The 27,700-nt window shown below is 45.8% G+C and overlaps 1 protein-coding gene across 3 annotated transcripts; it reads right to left on the minus strand.

The window, feature by feature from the left end:
- Window positions 1-1,022: 1,022 nt before the first annotated feature.
- Window positions 1,023-26,557, minus strand: tsc22d2 (TSC22 domain family 2). 3 transcript variants are annotated; one of them, XM_084675801.1, is made up of 4 exons: window positions 24,220-26,557; window positions 13,004-13,075; window positions 3,883-3,934; window positions 1,023-3,587 (listed from the first exon to the last, which is right to left on the minus strand). In XM_084675801.1, the coding sequence occupies exons 1-4, from the start codon at window positions 25,842-25,844 to the stop codon at window positions 3,282-3,284; spliced, it is 2,055 nt and encodes a 684-aa protein (XP_084531927.1). In that variant the 5' UTR covers window positions 25,845-26,557; the 3' UTR covers window positions 1,023-3,281. The 3 variants fall into 3 exon arrangements, with proteins under 3 accessions (XP_084531927.1, XP_084531929.1, XP_084531930.1); XM_084675803.1 differs by lacking the exon at window positions 13,004-13,075; XM_084675804.1 differs by lacking the exons at window positions 1,023-3,587; window positions 3,883-3,934; window positions 13,004-13,075 and adding an exon at window positions 24,003-24,104.
- Window positions 26,558-27,700: the final 1,143 nt, after the last annotated feature.

The following is a 27,700-nucleotide window of genomic DNA, read 5'->3' on the forward strand; positions in this document are numbered from 1 at the left end:
TAGATGACAAAGAAACATTTCATTTGTCACAAAGGGAGTCAGGTGGCTGGGCTGTTAGGGAATCGGGCTAGTAATCTGAAGGTTGCCAGTTTGATTCCTGGCCGTGCCAAATGATGTGTCCTTGGGCAAGTCACTTCACCCTACTTGCTTTGGGGGAATGTACCTGTACTGACTGTAAGTCGCTCTGGATAAGAGGGTCTGCTAAATGTAAAGGGGACAGTAAATTAAGCATACAATATTAGTCTTGTTCATATCTGTATGATTATTTTGTCATAGCATGCAATACAACCCAAACCCAGCTACTGGTGAACAAGGTGAGTCATGAATCCAGCCTGCTTAGACATGTTTAGAATGACGTATGAGAACTAGGTGAGCCGGAATATCCACGCAAGTTTGGTTGATTGTTGGAGGCATAAGGATATTATCAAGCCTTTGGAGCTTTTCAACTCCTTTGTGTGATTGATGGATGAGTTTTTGGCTTCAGGGGGAAAATTGTTATCTCTAACTGACAATGCTGAAGTTATTTTTGTCGCATTTACATATTTCATTCATGACAGAGTCACGGATATTATGAAGAGTTCAGGCATGTGTGTGATTGTTGGGTCCATACCTGCGGTGGGGAAACCGACAGGAGGCTCGTCACGTATCTGAGATGGGACCTTTCCGTGTCATTCCGCTTCCTGTGTGGGGGAACTTTAGATAAAGGCACGTAAACCATGTCGACAAGTGCTCCATGAGGCTGAGAAAGTATTGTGACATTGGTCATGCACCCAAGGGTGATTCAAGAAGCGATGACTGGAAACACTGGTGGATCAGCCCATGGGTGGTGATGCAGTAGGTGGTGATATGGTTCTGATCAGAGTATGAAATCTCCAAGCACCATGTTTAAAAGAGCTTTACTGGCCGAGAATCTATAAACATGTAAACACCTGAACGCTTGCGTTCGTTGAAACCATCCATTTCAGCTTACTTGCGGGACGATGCCACCCAGAAGGGAGGAAAAGAATTCGATGGACATTCACTGACATTCTTAATAAAACAGTAATTTATTTGACTAAAAACTAAAATTGTCAGAACAGCACATTACAAGGGCATCGTTAAGATATTTTCTCCAAGGCTCAGTGATCACGTTCATACAGTACACTTGGCATGTACACGGCGTCTTCCTTCAAACAGAAACTAAAGAAGAAGAAAAAAAAAAAACTGCTGCAGAAAGTGAAATCCAAGTTCATCCCATAAAGATGACTGATTGTACATTTTTAGACCATTTTGGTTTGGTTCTAAGCCACAAAGATCGAACCAGGATGGCTCCCACAGGAGACACATGGTACAGGAGGCACAAAAGACACGTGACACAGACAAGACTTCTCTCATAGGCTCACACTGAATTGGACTGGGTTCTCACTGGAGTTGTGTGAAATGTACATTGGTTTCCATTGAGTTCACTTTTGATATTTTCAGGTATGGTTGTCTCATTCTTTTCAACAAAGTATGTGTTGGTACACTACAACCGGAATCTAAACGCTTGCATTCATTAAATACATTAACATTTGCAATGTAACAAAATGTGTTGTCTGCATATGAAATTCAAAACACCATTTACACTTACAAAAAAAAAAAAAAAAAAAAAGATGGCTCACTTCATTTTGTGACTATGTGCGCCACACTAGACTTTCCTGCCACGCAACAGTCCATTTCTTTTTAATTCCCTCCAAATTCTCTTCTTCTACCATTCTATTTCCCGACTCCTGGCTTCATTCTTTCTCCATCTTTCACAGACTGACTAGTTAATGTTATGATAAGTGTGCTCGATACAAACATGAGGTAAGAAAGTGGTTTGATTATAGATCATGCAAGACATGCTAAACAGCAACAACAAAAATAAAGTGAAGGAGAAGGTAAAAAATAATACATAAAGTGTGTGCATAAAAAAAAAAAAGAAAAAAGAAGTCTTACACAGCTTCACGTCTTTGGTTACAAAGTAGGTTGAACAATTTCACAGCTTTTCACCCTCAGCCCAAAAAAGAAAGTATGCAAAAGTAGAATTCCGTAAGGTTGGGGAAGTATGGCAATCTCTCTTTATTTTTTGACAAAGAAACTATAGCAAAGTAAATGAACAGTTTTCTTCATCAAAACATACCACTGAAGATATTATATTTCTAGAACTTACGTTCCCCTGTACAAACCCTCCATGCTCTTTAATACTTTACACGCTTTACAAAAATGTACATTCAACCTGGATTTGAAGTTAACTGCCTTTAGTGTTAGCACTACGCCATGGGAAAATTGCCTTGCTGAAGGATTCATATTCTTATTGCCTACACAGGAACTACTTGTTGCAATATAGACTACTAATGGAATACCTGACCAATTACCTAACATACCAAAAAACCAAAAAGAATGGTAATTTTTTTTATTTTTATAGAAGTATGTCTGTGACATTGTTCATTTACATTATGAAAATAGCAGCCCTGAAATAAATAAATGCAAACAGTAAAACTGAACTTATAAGAGTATTGTGACAGATGTCTAGGTATGGTGGCTTTTTTTGTGGGGGGGGGGAGAAGAAGAAAAAAATAAACTAGTCTTGCAGCATAAAAAAAAAAAAAAAAGCAAAGGCTCACAGTCTACCTTCTATTGGTCAGTGAACCTACTCTTCTGCGTCAGTCTCATTTGTCCTTCTCTCCTCTCTTGTCCCCCGCCGACTGGCCGCATAGAGCCAAGAGGTACGGGTAACTGGAGTACAATCCATGGTCTCCTAGGATGCTTGGGAACACCTTCGCCCTTAGTTTGCGGTTTCGCCCACCACCAAATCAAGCTCTGAGTGCCCCATCACCTCTCTCTTGCCCTGGGCGAACACAGCCGCGCCCCCCCCCCCCGCCCCCCTGGAAACCTGGCCCTGGCTGCCCTGGCGCATACATGGGCCGCCTGGCCAAACGGACGCTTTCACAGGATAACAGACAACTTGTCTAATACTGGGAAGGCCCAAAGAGCAGCGAGCACACAGCGAAGCATGGCTTATCACTCGAGTCGGAGGCCACGGTGACAAAGAAGGCCGATCGGGTTGCATTCTTCCTGTCCCCCCAAAACCCTAACCCCAAAAAACATCAATTGCAGTTCTGAGCTTTTTTTTTCTTTCTTCCTTCTGTCTCTCTTTTTTTCTTTTTTTTTTTTTTTAAGTAGCTGGGATGAGGGTTGTTTTCTGGGTGGGGTGGGGTGGGGGGGGAATCCCCTGCTTCCGTGACGTTGGGAGGTGTGTCAGTGAGATGCAGGGGGGGGGATCACGCTGAGGTGACGTTAGGCTGCACGGGGGTGCCGAGGGCCTGGCTGCCTTCCTGGTGGTGGCCCAGGGGGGTGGTGGTGGTGGCTGTAGGGGGGAGGCCGGCCTGCTGCTGGGGCGGGGAGGTGCTGCCCACCGGGCTGAGCTGGGTGGACAGCTGGGTGAGCTGGTCGCTGTTGGCCAGGGACTTGAGCACAGCGTTCTCCCGCTCCAGCATAGAGTTCCTCTCGTACAGCTCCTTGATCTGCTCCTTGAGCACCTCCACCTCCTCGCGCACCGCATACATCAGATGGCTCTTCACCAAATCCTGACGCAAAGAGAGAAACAGAGAGAGACGTGAAAAAAGACTAAACAGACATCAGGTTAGGCCTGCACAGAGTTAAACTAACACAAAGCTGTGCGAGAATTATTTGTATTTACTAGTGGAATGGACTGTACTGTAAACGACCTGGGTCAGAGTGTATATACCATCAGGCTTAAACCTACAGTGCATCATCGTGATATTGTGTATTACTTTCAAAGTATGGGACACAGTGGGGGAATCTGCCTAAAATACAAAGTGGAGCACAAAGAGATCCGAGGCTATTAGAAGATAAACTTACCATTGCCTGCTCAATCTTGTTATCGATGGCTACAACACTAGCACCAGATGTACTGTGAAAGAGAAAGGAAAAAAAAAATGTCAGACACTAAATTCCAGAGCGCAGAATCATCCCACATTCGTTCCAATCCTCTCCAAACTGCTCCTGTGCGAGTCAAGATCCTGCACGTCAAACAAGACTACGTCATAGAACTTCACAAGTAGGCAACGTGGAGATATAAACTTCTTAAATGTTTCCATTTCCACAAGTTGACGTTTCAAAAGAAAATTAAAAAAAACAGGACTCCGCCACTCCTGTGACTTCCTGTTAAGAATACACACAAATTCACGACAACATTTGTATTATGGAGAGTTTTACTTCAGTTAATATGAGAAAAGGAACGTGTGCACAGATGTTTTTGAGGTCAGTAGAAGAAGCCAAATGTCAAGAGTTGAAGGGCAGGGAGTTCATACAAAAATTCCATCCACCCCATTGAGTGCTCTATTGTGTGTAACATTATTTCGCGATACAGTGCACTTTCAATAGGCTGCAATAAGCCATTGCTAACGCAGGAGCGTCACATGACGCATTTGAACAGCACAATGCCGCACACACACACACACACACCTCTACGGGGCCCCAGTAGCCTTGTCGGCACACCCTACAATTACTGAAAATCACATCCTGGGTAGTAACTCCATATTAAATAGATACTGTACATTAGTCACGAATGCGCAATGCACAATGGTCATTGATTACTTAACAAGACTTCCCACAAAAACAAGCAAAGCATGACGGAAATAGGTCGTAACTGCTATTGGAAAGCAAATGTAAAATTTCCGATTCAATGCAAACAACTTTAGAGAACATGACGGTGCGTTTTCTATGCAAGTGTATGAAACACTTTTACAATGTAGAACGTTTTCCCCCCATAACATTTTGAAAAAACCACGACGACTTCCCCAGTCTAACAGAAGAAAATATAACATAGGATATGTTCTTGCATTGGCAAGCATGCTTTCTAAATATAGGGGTTATGTAATATTATTGATTAAAATACACAGTCAATATATATATATACATATATATCCATATCTATAAGGCACAGACATAAAGCTATATATATCGTCGAGAAGCGTTTTTAGGCGATTATTCGTCCCCAAAATCTAATGTGTACCAGTATGTCCTACAAAAAGCACAATACTCACTGTGTCCGGGACCCTACTTTGGGTTATAACATTTAAATATCCACGGTACTTTTTTTTGTTGCGAATCTGCCAGATCATTAAGGTTTTTATTCCTGGATTTATGCTACTACTGCCTCATGTGCACACCACCGCCCAGAGAACATTGCCTGAACAAAGGGGCTCGATCGCTACACACCGCTAGAAGGTGCTCTGGCAAGGGCTTTTTTATTTCCAAACAGAACGTTGTACAGAGCCAAAGTAATATTGTCATAATTTTGCTTAGACTGAATTACACCATTTTATGTTGATATGGGAGACATTTTAGATTATGTGAGACATCCGACGTTGCACAAAATTAAGCCACTCAACCCCACCGTTTATCAACCTTAAAGCAAATATGTATATTAAAAGACCAGGATCGCGTCGTCAACGGGAGAGGATGGCGCGCCTGTTTACAAGGAAAGTGAACATAAAATCCGTGCTGACATGACTTAATACGCACCGAGGTCGTGTAATATAATAGTAAAACCTAGTCTCAGTTAGCTGTAATCGATCTGTTAACTAAAGGTTCCTATCGAGGCATTACGTTTACTACGTGACTGCCTGAAGTAGAGCGTGTCAGCGAGTGGGCACGCGGGGACCGTGCTGCCCTATGTGGTCGCGCGTTAAAAACAATATAGGCTACTATTACCAGCACCAAATAATACATTTAAAATAAGCTTGTACAACAAAACTTAAACAATAATATGCAAACATTAAGTCAAAATGTAAGTTTAAGCTTTGGACGTGCATAACGAAAGAAAAATAGACCAACGTTGGATCCAGTCAACTGGACATGGTTCTAACGACCTTAACATCAATACCATTAACACAATATTAAACACACGAAACAAGGTAGGCTGTAAAGACTAAGCCTACTTTAGCAATGTCTGACAATTACCTGATGCATCTTGCCCTGTAAGGAACCAATTGTCCTGAATATGATGGTGAGGACGGCGAGCAGGGAAAGCTGTAACTCATTTTACACCTCATAGTTGAAGTATCCAATAATATTCGTTAAGTCACAAAATCTACCAAGATAGCTCTTCATACAGAAAGGCAGTCCAGTGTTTAGTTGCTAATATTACCTTCCACAGTCTTTAAAGAAGTTAACATCACATGGCCTTGTTTGAAAGAATGTAAGAGGCGGAGTTAAGCGCGTTGTGGTCCAACCTCATTTACGCATGCTAAAGGTTATCCAAGTACTTCAAGTAATTCACATGTAACTGATGCCAACACAATCAATCAAGTCCCGAGAATTAAAAAACAAGTTTAATAAAATTACATTATGTTATGGGAAATATGCGTGTGAACGATTCATTTAGCTCAGATCTGCAAATAGGCTTAACGATTCCACAATTACTGAATATCACTCAATGACATTGAATGAATGTTTCGAATTACTTAACAAAAGACGTTTCAAATAAGTGCTACAGAGCCAAAATATGTTTCAAAGTCTCCTGCCTGACTCTAAAGTCCTTGTCATGATTATATTATAAATACATTTGTCCCACAGCAGTCTTAACGTCCCATTTACATTTCAAAGGATGTGCTTTGTAATAAGTTTCATATTTAGTACATGGTTGCTCATGTGTGCCAATGTATTTTCTAAAGCCTTTTCCCCATTTCATCGATCAACAGAAGTAGATCCCGAGCAACAAACGAGTCAGCTATAAAGGGTCCTCCCTAAAAGCGTCCATTCGTTACCTTTGTGATGGTGAATACAGATCTAGAGTACATCTTTTATCATTGTTAACTTTTATCATTTCGAGAAATGCCTAACTTAACTATGGGCCCTTTAAGAGTTTGAACTCTGCTCCTTTTTTTTCTTCTTCTTTTTTTTTTTTTTTTTAACAGCTAAGCATCATTGTACAAGCACTGTCCCCACGCCAATGACCCACTTTCCTATCCACCCAGCCAAGGTATGCATGGTGGCTGAGGAGGAGTACTGCTGGAACAAAGGCAATGTATGGTCGGGAGGAGGTGACACAAGTCAGCTATATGCTAACGTGATGGGAGCCAAGGAGCAGCATTCCTCTCGTCTTGGGGGAGACTTGATTGCAATCTGGCCATTGATAAACAAGAACATGACATTCTTTCCTTTGAATAAGCCATTAACACATCCAGGACAAAGATGAGAGAATACTAACAAACCAAGGATGGAATGTGTTTGTATCATTTTCCAAAACAGTGACACCATGCAGACTGGGTCACATGGTCTTGTCTGTCTGTTGGGAGACGGGCCAGGAAGGGTTAAAAGGAAGCGAAGGGCAAAAAAAAGAAAGAAAAAGAAACCAAACAGCCCACAACATTGGCAGCAAATGTAATTTGTTGCCAATCAGCTTCCAAGGAAAATAAAACAAGCCGTACATTTTATTCCAGGAGGCAAACATGTGGCGCGTTTACGTAAGGGCTCCTCGCTGGGTGTCACCCATAACAAGGCCCCTCTGTGCGGACCACAACAGTGCACACGTGTGTCACCACCAGGCCCTCCAGACCACCACTCCACAGACACCAGCCCCCCCGCTACCTGGCCCTGCAGATCTGAAGACCAACATCACAACAAACGCCCCCTCTCGCGCGCACAGGAAAAAAAAACAACAACAACATAAAAATCAAGTCAACCCTCCCTTAAAAAAAAAAGAAAAAAAAAGAGAGAGTTCAGGTTTGGGGTTTATATCGTCATGGGAAAAACATGGGGACACGTGCATGGCCAGAGTGGGGTCCCCCCGCCCCCAACCCACCCCGCCCCCCTCTCCACTCAATCACATGACTCCCTTAGGAGACGAGAACACAATGTGTTGTCCATTAAGGCCAGATGCACAGGCACACTTCCCCATCCGAAAGGCATACAAACACACACCGCCAGAGAAGGCAGCTGAACAAATCCTCGTCCGGCCCGTCGGTGGGCCCCCCCGCGGGGCTCTCGAGTGCTGGCGAGGGGAGACGACGACGACGGCAGCGGAGCGGCTTATTGGCTGACGAGTGGCTGTCAGGCTCTTTCTTGTTCGGAGACCTGGTTTATCCCCCTGCGTTAGTGCTGGCTTTATTGCGGCTGCACTTCTTTGTTAAACCAGATGATGTCAGCAGACACTCCCGTTTTCCCTCTTTCCTATAATTAAAGGGTTAAAGGCCCCATTTTGTAATGGTGACAGCAAAAATAATTGCACTGTTGTCGTTTGTTTTCGGGCTTTTGTTTTCCTGGGCAACAAACTGTTGGTTAGTAATGGTAAAACCTTTGATTAACTTAATCCAAGTTATTTTCTATAGGTTTAACTAAGTCAATAAGCAGAAGTAAATGCCTCCTTGTCTTTTCCTAAATACCCTCTTGATTGAGGGCTTCCTTCGTTTGAGCACAAAGACCCCAAACGGGCACAACAGGGGGTCTTGAGAGGACTGGTGTGAAATTCCATGTTTCAATATTTCTATGCAAAATTGTCTTGGCACTAAGACCAGTAAGGTACCAGAGGGTAAGGTCATGCGAATTATTCAACTGCATGTTTGCCTTGAATGCATTTGAGCAATGTGATGTTGATGAGTTGGGTCAGTAAGCTAATAGGGGCTGTTTCATGGGAACAGGTTCTAGGAACCCCAAGAGTTCCACGTGGGGTCAGGTTTATGACTTGACAACAGGACCGAGCTCAAATAGACATTTACAACACTTATGGCAGATACAGGACAAAACCTGCTCTGCTTATTGCAGGGGAAGATTGCTTGGTTTCCCTTCAATGTAGATTCCGTAGAAAGATAACAGACGGTTGCTGTGAATAGATGAACGTGTTCCTCAGAACAGCTCTATTCCAAAGAAAGGTGGCAACGGAAGGGGGTTCCCTTGGGTATTGTTGAAACAGGAACAAGGAAAGCGAACGACAGAGGGAGGGACCTCACAAGTCCTCGTCCTGCATGGCAGCGCTGGACTGGTGACTGGGTTATTTTTCCAGCGCTAAATCAGAGTCATGGGTAGGAGCTTGCACCCCCCCCCCCCCCACCCTCCCTGCCAAGCCAGTTTCCCTGTAAACAGACCATAGGGAACTGAAGTGATGGAGTCTGACCCGCTCACTCGACTCTGTTGCATAATGCTTATTCCTGGTGCAAAAAAACAACTGCTGCTTTCTGCAGATGTCCCAGGATGAAAGCTCGAGGAGACTTCTGGACTCCACTCCTTTCAAAGGGGGGTGTCTCCCACTTGGTGGCCAAGAATGAGGTCGGTGAATCTGTAGATAAACTGAAGGAGGAGGGGGGGGGGGGGGGGTCTTTGATTGATGCAGACAAGGAAGACCCTCCATGCCTTCAGTAGGATACACTTTATATCTAGGAACACACATATCCCTCTGGTTGTGTCTAATATTCAATTGAGGTATGGTGTGTTATTTTAGCCTATGCTGGGGCTAAAATAACTTCCAGCTTGGAAGCTTGTTAGATGGCAGAGAATCCTATCCTACCAGGCAGAAAGGGTTACTACCCCCCCCCACCCCCACCCCCACCCCACCCCCCGGGGCTTCTGAGGACGTTAGACGATAACGAGGGCCTGCTGTAATGTGACCATCAAATTCCATATGCGAAGGCAGCGGGGGGTTGTGGAACTTTCAGTCTTCAATTATCACCTTATAAAGGGGCCTGGCACTGTCAAAGGTCATGTTCAATATGTTCTATTTACATTTCTCTTGCCTCTCTTGAGTTCCTTTACCACTTGCTGAGGGGGGGGATGACTCCAATGCTGAGGGTGTTTAGGGTCAATGTGTTAGCTAACTCAATGACAGTCCTTATCATGAGGCGACATTGACGCTTCATGACACAATAGTAGCACCTTCCGGCTTGTAAGCCCTCGCATTCACAAGCTCATTATGACAGGATCAAGGGGAGAGAGTCATTTAGGGCCACCTCTCTGAAACAGAGGTTCTCCTGGTCACGTTAGCATGGAAAAAAAAACACTGGGTGTCCATGTGCTAATAAATCTGTGTCTCACCTTAGATCCCACCTCGACGCGAAGACCGTCTGGTGGCAGCCAACACGATTACCCAGATTGGTAAAGGGCAGGGGTCGCAACTAGGTTGCCAACTACTTGGCTTCTCTTTTCTTTTTTAGACTGGGTGTTCTAGGGACTCTTACATAAGCATTTTAAATGACCATCGGACATGATCCGGGCCCCCTCTACGCCCCTCGTAAAGTGAAAGATCAGAGTGCTTTCCAGTGTCACTTCCACTGGGGGCCTGGAGACAGAAATGGAGCTGGGAGACACTCCAGTGGAGGCAGTGAGTAATCCGCTCAAAATGATGTACTTACTGTTGCGTGTGCTCTTCAACATGACTTGGAAAAAAATAAAAATTGGACTTTGGGGGGTGGGACCAAGGAAATGTACTACTGGCTGTTAGCAATTACAATAGGAGGGTTCTGTTCTACTTGAAGCTACCTATGAGGTAAGGACAGGCGGTTTGATCTCATAAAACGTAGACTACCACCCTCCGATATTGGCTCGTGACAAAGAACGGCATTTACAACGTGGCACATCGGTAGCTAGCTTCTTTCCCACGAGGAAGTTTCCTCTTTCTTGAAAACTAACTGTTTGCTTCCCCGTTGTAAACATGGGCTGCATACCCGGCTTGGATCAACCTATGCAGCAGACTTTGGAGGGACGAGTCAGGTGAACTGACTCCACATATAAATCTGTCAGCCTTTTACAGCTCATCATAAAGTGTTTCATTTAGAAGTAAAATAAAATGTACAAAAAAAAAAAACCCGCCACTGCTGCTTTAGTTAGGGCTTACAGATATTTTCGGTGCCGCAACCGTTACAATGTCCCATTCAGCTGGTAACCAGAAAAACCCCAAAAGAATGTCTACAAATGCAGTCGAGTGTGACCTGTAACTAGTTTATGCAGCTACCAGGAAATACCTCTCCCTCTTTGTTTTGAGGGGAGATTCTAACAAGCAAGAGACACAAGTGGAATCAATTCAGTTCACTCATGACACTCCGGTTTTAGACTTGCCAAATGAACGCCAAATTGTGTGACGAATGCAGCTTCTCTTAACTCAAGAGGGATTGTGAAGTTACTTTATTAAAAAGGGTCGGACAAACTCAAGACTGCGACTGCTCGATACGACTTACAGGAGGTTTTGGTATAACTTGAATCAAGGGAGACTATCATGGCAGCCCTCAAACTGTGAACACTCCCAACTAGTCAGACCTTGCCAAGAGACGAACTGGAAACAAAGTGAGTCGGAGACCGTTCCCACAGGTTTACCTGTAGTTAAAGAGGAACCTGTTTGGAATAAAGTGTCTCGGTTCGTCACAGCGCCCCAGTGTCTTTCAGCTGGATCCGGATCAAACGCACGCTGTGAAGCTGGGGCCAAACCAAGCCACGACTCTTACGCAACTGCTTCTGCTGTTAGGGGTGCTCACCCAAACACGTTAACGAGTCCATCTTCCCTTCAAAGACAAACACAGGTGTGGGATTTGCTGTTTGTGTTCAGCGGGGCCACAGGTATTGTTCAGTCGCATCACATGGTCCACTGAACTTTATTGCGGAAAGATTATGGGCTTACGCTTTATGACGAAGGACTTGTGTGTGATGTGACAATTGACCAATATTCAAGTCACACGAAGGGTGTGGAAGTTGTAAATGGCCCGACACAAAGGGACGACTACAAGATGCTAAAGATGATGTGGCATCCATGTATTGTCTAACATGGCAAACATATCAGACCTCTGTAAATCTACACCACTGACCTTGTTTGAACTTAGCAGTTACTCAGGGGGAATTTTTAAATAGATAACCAGGGGTGTAACACTCTGTACTGTACCAACATATATGTGAGCAGTGGACAACATTCTTTAAAGATGACCTTTCATTACATAAGCCAGACTCGGCCGCAAGGCCTTCCATATCTCAACAAACACTTAAATGAGATGTTTCCTGACAGGGGAACGGAGAAACAAACGAAATTAACTTTTTAGAAACAAATTGTGTCCGTGGCAAGAAGCCATAATGGGCTTGCCAAGAGCTGTCAGCTTTTCATTTATCTTCATAACCAAAAAGGAACAGGTATATGACTAACATCGCCTTCGGCAATCTGCTGCCACATCAAAAAACCTTTGCCTTCACATCAGCCAATAAAACCTGTAGCTTATAAAAGCAATATTAAGAGTAACGCACACTGCCATCAACCAACCGTAAAAATCTATTAAACAAATCTGACTGAGTAACACTAACAACTTCTTAGTTCAAGGTACACACAAGACAGAAACAAGACAACCAAGTGATTCTTGAAAGTAGTTTTGAGGACTCAACAAATGTGATTCAACCTATTAACTTCATTGAGTTACTCATTATCAGTTGCACCTTGGTGTTTCAGTAAGAATTAGATGTAACTGGCACCTCCCGATCAACAAGCCAAATCATCCTCACACAGTTGGTTATTAATGAATGAACCTTTTAGTGATGTCAGTAAAACAACAAATGACTTTTGTCCTCTCATAAAAGCGATGACTTTTTATTTATCCATCGCTTGTTTTCGAACAATATTTCCTGGTCTTCCTCAGTGTTGTTTTCATCCTGTACATGTCGGCTACTTACGATTGCTACAAGGCTAATTAAAGGGAGCTTGTTTTTGTTGGTGCACATGCATCTTACTTATCTACAGTAAATCATGATAATCTCAATGTGCTCGTTCTCCAGACCCACGGCTCGATGCCGTGCGCTCGTACACGGGCCGGAGTAACATGAGCGCTGGCTCCTCGTGACTGTCAGATTACCACACTAAAAGTGTTGACGAGTCCTGAAGAGTTGCTTGCAGAGTGAGCGGCAGAAACCCCACCCCACAATGCCATGCTTTCTCCGTGCACACTCCGGGGGAGGGGGAGGGGGGGGGGTTGTCGCCGAGCATCACTGGCAAACACACACACACCAAAGCTCATACCTATCACTGAAAGACTTTGAGCCACGTAATCTGCTAGTTGGGAAGGCTTGGAAAAAAGCTGCGGACGGGTTCCTGCATTTTAACAGAGAAACAGGAAAGATGGAAGAAAACATGAGTGAGGCGGGAGAGAGACATGCACAAAGGGAGAGAGAGACAACACGTGAGAGGGACACATCACGGAGGAGGGCGGGGGGACTGTCCCAGGTGACTGTCCCCCCGCATGTCCCAGGTTGTTGGGGGCTCTCAATTCAGATATGACGTATCCAGGGTTCATGGGCAACAGCAAAAACACACTTCCAGGAAAAATAAACATTTGGTCTAAATGGGGTCAGGTGCCAGTCAAGGGTAATACAGACAACTTTAAAAATGTCCTTCCAGATGTTTCTGTGCTCTGCACGATTGGGGGAAAATAAGCACAGAGTACCTACGCATTCATCACCTTTAAAAGGACTCACAAGTCTGATATTATTATTTTCCAATTTGGCTTTACGTTCTAAAGTTGGTGTTAAAGATCCACAATAAATGTTCTTACGAAGATGTACTTAGCCTTAAATACAACTGAAGTTGAATAAACCAATCTGAATGTTTTAACAGTTAGACTGGCTTTGCTATAATAGAGGCTACGAGACCATACAGTAAAAAGATAAACACAGGACTTAAGGGCCTGTAGGAGCGAGGGTGGTCTCTGAAACCGTAAACTTGACAGCTCAAAAGCTCCGAGACCTACCCTCCCAGAGGTCCCTGAGGACAAACAAGATTAAACGTGAAATGCCAGCGAGAACAGGAAAGGCAAGGTCTCCCATCCAATCGGAAAGGCTCATTCAGGAGGCACGGCTTCGTTTTACGACTGACTGGGGAATTTACGACAAGTTTCCGCGCATTTTCACTCGCCGCTGGACGTCTCTCCTCTCTGTCCCCGAGAGCCCGGATTTGGGGGTCGAGTCGTGAGGAGTGAAAGAGCCCGTTTCACCTTATGTTTACCTGGGACGTAAGCGGCAAGCCTCAAATGAAGCAAGCTGTGGGCTGCGCTCTGGGTTTATAGAGAGAGATAGACCTCTGAACCCTCATGACCAAGTGTGAGGAAGACAGAGACAATGGGGGGGGGGGGGGGGAGTAAAGGGGGGTGCTTCCTAAATTTGGACCTAATATCTGTCAACCAACACCAGAACGATCTGACATTTTCAAGCTTGATACAGCTAAAAGGATGGCTTGCCGGCCTCCATGATGACGGATTAGTTGAGGACGTCAGTTACAGTGTATCATTAAAAGATCCAAATATCTCTCTTCGTCTTTAGCTCAGATTTCTTATAATGTGTGGATTTGGCGATTCCTTTCGGATTTCAAAAAACTTTTCAAAAGGTTTTGATGATATACATCAGGGGTGGGGAAGCTTTTGTCTGCAAAGGGCCATTTGGATATTTATCAAATCATTCAGGGGCCGTACAGAATGATCAACTTAAAAATGTGCCTGCTATATTTGGTCAAACAATTAACTCTGCCCTAATGTGATGGCTGGAACTGCTTCTCTTTGTGATGTTAGCTGGCACGGATGCAGCCTGCTTTGACTGGGGGTGCAGTGGACATTTCTGGGGGGGGCATCATGATTACGGAAAGGGATCGTGTTCTTTTTTATATTACTACCATTTTTGAGACTGCTTATCGATCCTAGTGTTAATCAGGCACGGAGCCAGACGTTGTAAACATTCGGGGCTTAGGCCAAACCAACAAGGTATTCTGGGTTTGATTCGCTAGAAAGGAATTCCACAGTCAATGCGAGCGCGCAGAGTGCACGAGCAAAGATTTTTGGTACATTGGTACACAATGCTGCGCGCCTCCACGGCCTCTTCCACATATGAAAATACTGCTGCTGCCAACAAATAATGCACCTAATAATATGGTTCCTGCAGTGCCATGGCGGACCGGACCAAATGATGTCGTACGCGGCCCGCAGGCCGGTCGTTCCCCACCCTTGATATACATGGTCGATGAGGTTAACTTGTGTGCGTATGAAGGTGGGAGGGGGAATGCTGCGGGGCAGGTGTCCAAAGATAGGTGTCCTGTCTGGGTAACCTAAGGCCTGAAGAGTTTGTTAATGGGAGCCTTGTGTATCCTTCTGGGCTTAAGTTAAGTGGTATTATTATTTCACATGCACTTGACAAATGAAGCGTTGCCTGTCAAAAACTGAGTTCTTTTGAGTTATGTTCTTTCTGAGTTCAAAGAGAATTGCGTATTGAGCCTAGAGGAGAGCAAAGGAAAATAACCAATTTGGCATTTTCAGTCTCCGACCCACTAATGTTTGCCTTAAAGAAATGTCATGTCATTGTGACAGGTCCCATGATAGCTGGCAGGCCTTTTATTTAGAAGAAAAAAAAGCTCTGAGAGAGGTAATGTGCAAAACTAGTCAACTAGTCAAACATGCTCTTACATCCTTTACCTACAGTGAGCATATCTGTCTGCAACATATTGAACGTATCTCATTGAAAGTATCTATATTACAGAGAATATAAGAGATTAGTGACGGCTGTCAGTTTCATGTTGCACAAGACTGAAAACACAAGCTTAAGAAAACACTGTACAGTGACAAGTCAAAACCGCGGTCCAATGTGCGCAAGTTGTATTACAAGATTTTGTCTTGGATTAACGCAATAACAACATGCATTGATTTTATCTCGAGCCTCTAAGCCTACTAGAAATGACACTAAGGAATATCGGAAATGACACTGAAATACCTCGACTAATAACCCTCCGCGTCATGACGGGCCACATTCCCAGCCGAACCTTTTTCCACGAGCCGTGCGAACGCGGCAGGTTCTTGCGCACAGTCCTACGGGAAGATCAGCTTTCAGGGGGGCCCCCACACTTTCTGATGTCACTTCCTGTTCCACCACTACAGTTCTTCCTGAGTCACACAGGAAGACGGATCTGATCCATGCACGGATATGAGTGCCTGTGCGGGTCAATCCAGAATGAGCGTTCACTGTGGAGACAGGTTTATGACTGAGGCAGGAAGCGGCTTGGCCCTGTGGGTGAGTCAGCTGGATGGTGCAGTGCTGCGGTATGAGGGCGAGTCCGATTAAGTTGAAGGATCGCCCTTTGGGAGGAGAGAGGGAAGAGGATGCCTTCGATTGCGCAGCCATGACCCGCTCCTCCGAGTAAGCTGTGTAGCCAGCTAAACGTTGACTCGGCATTTAGAAGGTGTGTTTGGGACATACAGGGGGACAGTCCTGTATGTGAGAGAAATTAAGTGCACGTTGAAAACCTTTGTACAACAGCACGGGGAGAGAATAGGGCCTTGGACACCCCACTGGTAAAATCATTCATCGACAGGACCCAGCAACATGTAAATCAAGCAAAGTAGACAACACAAAGATGGCATCGTTACGCAACAGCCATGCATACAAAAGGGTGTTAAATTCCCCACTAATGACACTTTCTTTTCCTGGCACTAACATGATAGCTCCACCAAACTGAGAGGCGACTCTAGAACTTGGCCTTGTCCTAACGACTTAGAACACGAACGAACCACGACAAGAAGTCTACACGTTTAGAGACAGGACGACATGCTTAATTTCACGAACCAGGGTCAATTTTTTTTTAGATAAAAGCACTAACTCGAGTCCAGAAGCATGACTCCGACCCTCTGAACTCCCCTGGCCCCTCAGGTCAGTTCTGGCTGTGCCAGACACTGCTTTTTAACAACACTGTCACTCTCCAGGGACTTTGCCTGGGGTTTGATGTGGGCCGTCCCGTTGCACTGGGGGGGGGGGGGGGGGGGGCAGGGGGAGGGCAGGGCAGACGGGGGGGGGGGGGGGGGGTTGGGGGCGAGCTAATGAGACACGAGCTACGTATGGGGAGATGGGCGCTGGGGGTGCGGCGCGGCAGACAGGAAAAGGCGATGCGGCAGGCCGGGGAGCCTCAGTCTCGTTCAGAGGTTGCAAATCAACACTTCGGAAATGGTTTTGTTGTTTTATAGGAACACTATGTGCAGCCATGTGACTTTTGATTTCCAATATATCCCTCCAGGTCTTCCTAACTGCGCATTACACAGCCAATAAATACAATAAAAGAGGCAGAAGCAGGGAGTGCCAGTCCTAATAAGAATGGGTTCCAAGCATCCCAATCCTTTCATCTGGAGAGAGGCTAACGGCTTACAAACATCTGTGAAAAATCACAAGAAACTCCCTTTACATACCGTACCCCCCCCCCCCCCCCTTGGATGGGTGTGACATTAGGACTGCACACTTAGTCGCCCTGGGCCAACCTTTATCTGACCTGGAGTTCCAAATGTGGGTGCTTTTAAGGTCGGTGTGAAAGGGCTGATGCAGGGAGAGGGATTTGAAGGAGTGAAAGAGCTATGATTAAGTTGTCAGGGCTGGCATTGGGAAGAGCCTTCTAAGCACAAATGTTTTTTTTGTTGTTTTTGTAACGCAATCCTTCATTACGTGTAAGTATTTCCTTTGACGTGTTTTCTTCCGGCGCCCATTCATGTTTCTTCAGGGATTGTGAGATTTTCTTTGTCACAGATTGGGCAAAAACAAGTAGTTGGCTTGAGGGGACAGAGAAAGGGTGGTGTGAGAGCTTAGCACACATTAGTCATAGCCAATTTCAAGGACATATGAGGACATGCACCATGGCATGGAAGGCCACCATGCCAGTTCCAGACTTTCTACCGACACACTACTGTACTAGTTCATTGATGACTCAATATAGTGAATTGATGACTCAAAAATGAAGGCTGTTCTGTATATTGCTCCCATGTGACCACGCCCTGACCCAACACTTTCTCCTCAGTTTCTGTTCCCAAGAGTCAGGGATGATGACTACAGGGAAATCTAAAAGTTGAGGCACTACTTCCTGAATGACCAAAACTGAAAACAGATTCCGTAACAGTCTCAAAAACGGTCAGAGTGAATATCCAACTGCCTCTTTAGACTGCCAGTAACACACTCGCCCACTTCTCAGCATCGGTCGCTCAACTGGGAGACAGAGGGGGGAACTGAAACTAATGACTGCTGACAATAGGAAACCCTCCAGAGAGTTGGAGAAAACGATAAGGTGTGGAGGATGTGTTTAGTGGTGAGAAGAAGAAAAAAACACATCAAAGCTTTTGAAGGACAACGAAGCTCATTCGAAAAAAGAGCTCTGAGGAAAAGATTAGAAGAACAACACATACACTTTATATCAGGCCATTCAAGGACAGCCAGATTTACGAGTAATAAAAAACAAAACAAAAAGGATACCTCATTTGACTTTTGATGTTCTGCTCTCTATATTTACCCAAAGTAAACCCCATAAAATACCCTCGAGGGTTATTCCCCTGTACTGCTGAGTCAATGCAGCCACAATGTTCCACGTCTACCAGGCCTGGTATACACTGCTGCAGTGTATAACGTTGGCTACATAAGGTTTGCTCATCACTGTTATTATCACAGCCTATTTACTAAACAAGTCACTCAAAACTTGACTGAAGCACAATAGAGAAAGGTACAGAAACACACAAAAAGAATCAGTCCAAGAAACCCCAGTGAGAGAGAGAGAACGATTGAGAGAGATCGAGAAAGAGAGAGATCGAGAGAGAGAGCAAGCGAGCGACAGCGAATGACTCCAACGCAGCTGCCTGCCTTGCTTTCCGCACATCCTCATTACTCACTGTTCAGACATTTGGGCTCTGAGGGGGCCCTCTGCGCCTGAGCCGCCTAACTGGGCCTCCCCCCTCCCTCCATGGGGCTCACCAGCAGCGGCACTGACTCAGCTCTATGGTCTCTGAAGGAGGCTGGCGTTTAATATCACAGTCAACTGTGATGCACACAGAGGCAATCTGAGGCCACAGTCAGCTTTATTATTTATGCCACCAAGTATGATGCGGCAGAATAAAATCAATCCCCATACTCATTAATAGATACGGTGTCAACTCTGGTATTCTTTTTCTAAAGGTTCCTCTTTGAACTGTTGGCTACGTCAGTGAGGTATATTGACGTACGTGCAGCTAGCTTCAAAGCTAACATTTGTTATCGTTCAGGACTTATCCGAGTTGGCTGTTGGGTACTTTTACGTTGGGAGTTCTCTGAAACAGTAAATAATCCAAAATGATTTGTACTCAAATGGACTTTAGTTTCCTTTCACTCAGAGGCCCAACTGTGAGTGAGGGTTTAGTACTCGATGACTAGTCCTAGTTGTTGGAGCAAACCTGTTGTTCCAAATGTGTACTTTCCAGTCATGGAAAGTAAAACTGTACTTGGAGAGACCTGACATCTTAGGCAACATACAAACTGACCTGAGTGTGGAGGCCAACCTTATGTTTTGACTACTACTTAACAAATAGTTACCATTATTGGTGGTAGGTTTGACAACAAAAAAAATGCCTGTATGCAAACTAGGCCTCTATGTTCCTAAGTACGGATCTCTTGTCAAATATGTACACAAAAGCATGCAGATTCACAAAGCCCATCGAAAAGACAATCACGCAGCTCCTAATCTATTAGTCATTGTTCACAAGAACACAAGAAGTCAGCAGTCTATTACAGTGTGCTATATAGCAAGCACAAAACGATAACAAGAACCTGACAAGTTATCTTTGGTCTTGAGACTTCCTTTTGAAAATGAAGCACAACATACTTCACATACTGTAACCAGACCGAAGAGTGTGAAAAGGGGGAGGAGGATGAGTACATCAGAGAGAGAAAGAGAAGGGGGGGGGGAGAGAGAGAGAGAGAGCGAGACACAGAAAGACTCGGAGTCTGAGTTCCCAATTGTTTGGGAAAAATAGAGGCTGACATTTCGCATTCTAGGAACTGCTTATTACATAGACAACTAGGAGGCTGATTTAGTTCCCATCACTGACACAATTGGGTTAGGGAGGAACAGGGACTAAGAGGGTAGTGCAAAGCAGCTTCGAAGGGACAATTTCATCTTGACTAGAGGGCTGTAGGGCAGAAGCTCTGAATTTGTGGTCCAACCATAGGTCAAATGAGACACATTTGTGGTCTTGGAAATCCTCAGAAAAGGAAATTAATTCATCAAAACCACGCAACCCTCAAAATAGCTACAAAGTCGCTTGTAGTAAAAATCCATTTAATTTCCTGAGAAACGCAACTACAAACAAATTACTTGTCTGTGCCGGAAAATCTATGTCCAAAAACAGTCTTGGAATAAAATAAAATGATCAACAAGTCTGTGTGAACAAATCTTATGGGCTGTGAGGATGTAACAGTGCAGCATTAAAAACAACCCGGTCGTCCTGGCAAGTAGACACCGGATTGGTCGGTGAATCGTCAATGTCCTAATGACAATGTGGGTAAAAGACAGACCGGCAATGGATGGAACAACAGCGGACTAAATAGCGAGTCAGTGAAGTGAATCAAACTGGAGGATGGGGAGACTGGGGGAGACTGCGGGGGGGGGCAGACAGACAGGGGGAAGCTGCCGGATGGGGTGCTTGTCCTAGCCGTCTGTCCATTTGAAGCCCCGGGCATTTCACAATTGGAGCCATTCAGGGCGCTCCTGGAATGGGTCCCTGGAAGTTCACCCGGGTCACATATGTGGAGAATGAGCTGCTCCCTTGTCTTGTTTCTCGGGCGCCACGGCAACCAAAGTCCCCAACTCCCCCCCCTCCCCTGCATGTCCCCCAGTCGGCAGGGACACATGTTGCCATGAGGTAGATGGGCGTGGGTGTGTGTGGGGGGGGGTGTGGGGGGTTAGATCAACCTCATGCATGTCCGGTACACACACGCTTGTTCTCTCACTGTTTTGTACTGCAAGTTGAATGACTGAGCTAAAACATCCAGTCATTCCAACTGCTGTCTTTACCAAGTAAGCTGCAGAGCCTCCCTAACCAGCAGTGCTTTGGGAGACAGCACAGTACGCACACACACTAACCATAAAGTCAAAAGAGGACCAAGAACTACTGGAAGTATCAGACAGCATATTCCCAGGGTCTTTAAAATTTTGCATAAGCCTGGTCGGTCAAATCCCTTCCTTGCGAACACACAAACCCATCTCAACACTAATACAATCTTCTCGGTTAAGTGTAAAAAAACGTCGCAATGTATTCTTCAACCCCGGGGGTTTTCAGAACGCCATTCCAACGCTGAGGGGGAAACTGTTTTTTTTTTTTTTAAGACGGCAAACTGCTTTGAAATGTGACTGATCGCCTTAAAAGTGTCCAGCTCTAATTACAGGTCTGAGACAGTGACGGGGGGGGGGTTGGTGTTGGAGTGGGGGGCCCCCACATAAACTCCAGGGAGCAGAGATATGACTGAGGCCCACTGTAGTCGAGGGGCCAACCTATGGCGCACAGCCTCCAATGAGCCACGCTCTTCATATCTGGCCAGCATACAAAGGATGTTTTCATGCGCCGTTCACTCAACACTTCACCTAGGCTCGTGGTAGAGAGGCCCGTCTGTCAAAAGGGGCGGAACAATCGCACAGGTGAGCTACTTCCTGCACATACGTCCAGGAACAGAATGTACAGATTTCACCGTGTCCCTCTTCACCTTCACTCTTCACCCAGCCCGTTTTCCCTCACAATGAGACTTCGCTCATGTATGACTTTGGCACCGGAGCAGAGACAGGCGAGACACAACGGTCCCGTACGTTCACCTCTGCAACAGCGAGGCCGGTCACCCAGAATAGCCTGGTGCCAACCGAATAGGCGAACGCAGGAGAAAAGAAGAGCTCCTAAAAGTGTGAGTCTTATCAGAGGGGAAGAGCTCCTGCGCGTAGTCAGATAGGCTGACAGGCCAGCTAATCAGCGGGGGGGGGGGGGGGGGGGGGGGGGGGGGGGGGACAACAAGCAAAAGTAAATGAACTTTCATTGAGTCCATTACGAGTCATTGCAAAACTTCCCGTCGGTAGCATTCAAACTGGAACCCTGAAGCGAAAAAGGATGACTATCGACAAGTTAAATGTCACTGGGGACGCTAACAGGAAATGTGGCACCGGGTGACTCCGTTAAGGACAGTTAAAAAACAAAAAAACACAGGGAGTCAATGCCATCCCAACTGAGGCAGGCGTTGGTGCAGTGAGGTGATTGGTCCAAGGAGTTAAGTCCAGTTAAAGGCAAAGTCTTTGTGTTGAATGGAGTCAATTTCTCTCAGTCGCAGCCTCACCAAATGTTAGTCCCAGAGACAGGGACAAGCATAAGACACCAACCTTTCCAAGAAAAAGACTTTAACTGCCCAGTGCACCACTTCAACCCCCAGAACTGCGACAGTGTCTAATTCAGAACAGAGGTAAACAAAGCCATTTCAAACTCATTCTTGTTTCGAGCTTTCTAATCGAGTACAGTGTGTTTCTGGATGACAGTAGGAGTGTGTGTAAACACATGGAGTTTCATAAGCAGGGTAATTTGAGGCGATCCTTTAAAAAGGCTAGTCTTTCCCCCCTGTTTTCCCAGCAAGCTTTGTGCCATGATTAACTAGCCCATGGCTGATAAAATCTCAAATAAACCTGATAAGTTTCACTTTGTTTTCATCAATATCAAGACTCCAATAAAGACACGCATGCCTGCGCACATACTCCAAGGTTAACCAAACATAAAACTGTAGTACAGAAATATCTTACGTGTCTATGTGTGTGTGTGTGGGGGGGGGGGTTGGAAAAGTGAGAGAGAATCTATAGGAAGCCTCAGGAGAACCTCTCCCCAAAGAAAAGAGAGAAGCAAACAGAGAAAGCACAAGTCAGCATGAAAACCGAGCCACCTCAAGGATGGAGATAAGCCTATGGGTCAACATGGGCCCTGCTCAGGACCCAACCACCGCGAGAGACACAGCGACAGGGGGAGGCCTTCAGAGCCCCAATCATTCCAGCCGTTTCATCGCTGGCCAGACCCCCAGACTGGCCTCTCATCGCCAAGAGTCTGTCTGTCACCGTCCCTTCTCCACACGTCCTGTCCTGCTGCCACCACTGGGGCTCCATGGTTACACAGCCGCTGATGTCACAGCACACATACAACACTGATTAGGAAACGGGCACTGGCTGTTCCTCGGTGACATCACACACTGGCAAAAACATACTCTGTTTCGACTTTGTTTGGGCACATTGACAACTGCTATGCTAAATCTCCCTGTAAACAATGATTAGTATCGTGGATATTGTTGGGTCGATATAATCAGGCCTAATTTCCCTCAAGACACCCCAACTAAACACTCACATATTACACACTCACATATCACACACACACACACACCTGGCCTGCTACACTTCCCTGTGCTGAGGAAAGAAGAGAACTGATAAACAAGGAGGCTTGAGTAAACATAGAACATGCATGTGTGGAATTGGAACACTCCAACTAGACCATGCTCCAAACAGACGGCACCTCTCCTGGCCTGCACATTTGTTTACAACCAAGGGTGAGAAGGTCAAACTTCAATTCGAGCAATGTTGTACGGCAGGTTTTGAAATGAAGCCAAAAAAACAACTGCAGTGTGTTGGTAAGTGAAAGAAGGCAGACAATCACTGAGTAGAGTTACTCCGGGGACTGGGTAAGATCGTGGCCCTGGAGAAGCGTGGACACAAGCCGCCATGTTTGGCGAGTATTCCATTCACGTTGGTGAAAGCGTGATCTACCAAACACAATTTATTGTCAGGGATCTAAATGCTTACTGAACTACCCCCATTCAACTAGCTTAATCTGTTTTACTGTGGGGGGGGGGGGGGAGTAGAGAAGGGACCTCTAATAATGAAGTGGCTTACTATCCCATGTTTTGCTGGGCATGAACAACAGAAACATAAATCGGAAAAACACTTATACCCTCTCACTGGCACAGTGCTCTGCCCATGGTAGCCCAGCCCATGGCAATCCAAATCTGAACACAACAGTCAAGGTGTTTTTTCCGAGTACGACCAAACGTTTCCTTTAATAGCATACCTCACGCCAGATTTGGCACAGGGGAGACATTCTGTATGACCACATTGCCGCAGAATGCCATGGGAATGTAGGCCTAGCTTATGACACGGGCGCCTGCTTCCAGATACTCCCTTCCTCGCTCCATCCATCCCTCAGTGCTAGCCAGCCTACTGTCAGCAGAGCTTTGTTTTCATTTTCGAGGAATGCTTGCTGACCCTCCCTATTACGTAGGCCTACTTGTATAGAGCTGAACATCTACACATGATACAAACACAGACCACAAAAATGAGAGTGTAATAAGTCAAAGAGTGGACTTTTCCCACAATAGAAAAGGTGAACACATGTACCCCCCCCCTCCGCCTTCTCTTACCTGTCCTCATCCCCATCGATGGGGATAGCTATCCCAAACAGACTGTTGACGGTGGGAGTGGCGAGATGTAGGCTTTCGGGGATGAAAGGCTTTGTGAAGCTGGGCTGAGGTAGGGCTTCCGACTTCCTGCGGCCGTCCTCCCCCTGGGGGAAGCCGGCGGCGGGGTCCACCGTCGAAGCCCCTCCACGGGCTACCTGGCCCTGGGGGACGACACCTGGCATGCCCGGCGGGGTGTTGGTGGCGCTGGGCACTGTGGCAGGCACGTTCTGAACGCCGGTGTGGGTGGTGGAAGGCTGGGGCTGGCTCACAGGCTGCTGGAGGGCACTACCTGGAAGGCCTGATGCTACACCGCCCCCCACCTGTAACAACAGCCCCTGGCCTGAGGCTGCCTGAACTTCCCCAGCATGAGCGCCTAGCCCCAGTCCCTGGGCCCCAGCCCCAACAGGGGTCATGACAGGTGAGGGTCCCTGGCTCACTGGAGGTCCCATGGATAGAGAGGCCATGAGAAGGGTCTGAATGCCGGATCCCTGCGGCTGGATCTGGGCAAAGTGCTGCTGTCTGTAGTCTGGCTGGGTCGTCGAGATGCCCGCAGGATGAGTGGAATAGGTCAACTGCTGGGCCTGCGTGGGAGGAGGCATGATGGGGGATTTCTGCAGCATGGTACCTGGGGGCATACCATTGAGCCCCCCAGTGAGGAGAGTTTGGGGGGCAGCAGGCTGTGCGTTGACCTGGGCCTGTTGGGAAGGCTGAGACCCCACAGCTGAGTACCCAGTGGGCTGGAAGGCACTTGCTGTGCTCCCTATCTGAGGGGCTAAACCGTAGCCTTGCTGCTGAGGCTCCGGGACATGGCCATGGTGGGCTATTGAGTAGCCGCTGTCAGAGGTGGACTCCTGGGTCTGTGCTGGGAGGATGGTGGGAACGACTACAGAGCCACCAGTAGTCCCTAACCCACTGTCTACATTGTGATCAAGGGTGACAGCGTGTTTTATACTATCCACAGTCCTACTCATACTAGACCCATCGGAATCTCTCTCATAGAACTCTGTGCAAGTCCATCTTCCCCTTCGGAAGGGCTCTCCTGTACCATGGTCAAGTTTAATGACCCTGAAACGTGAACTATAACTTGTTGTTGTCGAGGTTGTGGCCGCCAGGGGTGCTTGGGACACGCTGGCAGCGACGTTCGCCGCAGGGCCAGCATTAACGGATGGTGGCTGCTGGGTTGCCGTAGTTGGAATGGAGGGCAGACTTGCGGCTGGCGGAGGCACATTTCCTCCTAAAACGTGCGTAATACCATGACCAGCGCCTAAACTTTTAACAGAAAAACCTCCGTTGACAGGACCTGTTGCTAGCGGTGGCGGCCCCTCTTGAGATAACGATAACGCCATTACTGCAGCAGCCTCTGCATCACCTACGTTGTTTAAGGTTTCCTCGGATGAACTCCTTTCACATACCCCCAAATCGGCCCGAGACACGTCGAAAATTTCCGACGAAACATCCTCAGTCCTAGATTCATCTGGGTCGTCCAGGCTTTCAGTGTCATCCGTGTTGGTACTGGCCGCCACTTGAGCCTGAGTCACACTTGTGATCTGAAAACAGCTCTTCTTCTTTGCCGGCATTTTTGACATGTTGAATATCAATGCCTATCCCGCCTCTATTTCCAGATAAAAGTGGTTGGTGTATCAACTTGACAAGTTAGCTAAATATCACTATCTTAAGTTAGCAGTTCACAGTTTGTAACTACGACAAAAACTAGTATGCGACATCATGTGTTCCCCAATATCTCCGTAAAAGCCAGCAATGAGCTAGCCCTCTTCCTCGGAACTCGGAGTTGACCGTATCAGTCAGCGGGAGCAGGGACCAGCCTCCCTGACACACAACCTCTACTCCTTTGGTTCTTCCAGACCTGGCCTCCTCCGTGAAGTGTTGTCCCGGCTCCGGAGTTGCAAGCAGGCCCCTGTCGCAGTTACAGCTCACCAGCTGCTACTGATACTTTAGTCTGAGGCGGGCCCGTTCTTCACCACTCTCCCTTTTAGCAAGCTGTAGCTGGCTAACTAGTTAGCCCAAAAGGTAGCCAGCTAGCTTACGTTAGCTAGTTCTTTCCCTTCCTTGGAACCAGCATGTACGACATCATATAAACAAATCCATTATGTCCACCTACAAACTCTCAAAAAAGAACAAATATCCCAACAACGACTTCTAACTAAGAAAGTTTTGCTGTGCCGTCGTCAGGAGAGCTCACTATATTGAGCAGTAATAGCTGTCAGGATTCCTTCTTCTCTACTGAAGCAAGCTAGCAAGCTAACTGCCGCTTTTGCCTTAGTCAACTCGCCTCGACCAGACAAGATGGCAAAAGCGCACAGCACTCTGGGAGGTTTGCGCAATGGCGTACGTAGAATCCGTAGTGAATTTGGAAGACCTACGCTAACGTTTTTAATCACGGGTTGACATCATAGATAGACTATGGTTGACATGAGGAGGCAATTTAGCCATACTGCAGATTTCCACTAGATTTGGAACTGCAGAAACGGATGCGTCAATGGCAGCAGGGATTTTGTAAATACTATAAAACAATTTTCTAAAACAGTCTGACTCATCTTAATTAGGATGTCTAAGGATGTTAATTAGATTGTATATACTAAATATACCGGTATAGCCTACTGGTTGTGACAGACTAAATATAGCCTACCGGTATAGCCTACTGGTTGTAACGTGCTTTGTGTCATTGTGTAAAACAAGTCAACTAATATGCAAATTAAATATGATCTAATTTAATTTGCATATTAGTTTACTTGTTATTTGCATATTAGTTGACTTGTTTTACACAATGAAACAAAGCACATTACAACCAGTAGGCTATACCGGTATATTTATGTGTCGTAAATATACTATACCATATATTAAGATATATATATAGTTATAGGGGCCCTACAATTATCTTTATTTTTTTAAAGCTCCCCTTTCTGGCCAAAATGTAGTTGGCCATAAATTATGTACACAACAATATACAGTATGACTCAGGGTTCAGACAAGTTTTTATATACAAATTAGCAGGACCAGAAGCCATTTGCAACTAAACCAACCAGGTACAACTCAACAAACGAACCAGTAAGTATACTGTTTAACAACTCACATTTAATCTGTCTATACAGCAGACAGTGCTGTATGTGTCTATCTTGTTTGGTGTGTTTTTAAATGTATGACACTTTATTGTCAAACTCATACAGTATCTGTCATGGGAAAGTTTAAACAGCTGTGATTATCTAAAGGTAGCAAGAACAGTATTATTAAAATTAACAGCATCCAAATGTCCTGTGTCTTATCTCAGTTTAGAAATGGCAAGGTATTTGAGGAAAGACAATCACATCACCAGCTCCATTGCAAATATTTTCTCATTCCAGTGCAGGGTGCACCTAACAGCAGGAGCCATGTGGTAAGAGAGCCTCTAAATCAGCAAATGATCACTCATTAGTTAATTTAAGGC

This window comes from Hypomesus nipponensis, chromosome 16 (assembly GCF_054491055.1).
Source record: "Hypomesus nipponensis isolate SF chromosome 16, ASM5449105v1, whole genome shotgun sequence".
In the NCBI taxonomy this organism is placed as follows: Eukaryota; Metazoa; Chordata; class Actinopteri; order Osmeriformes; family Osmeridae; genus Hypomesus; species Hypomesus nipponensis.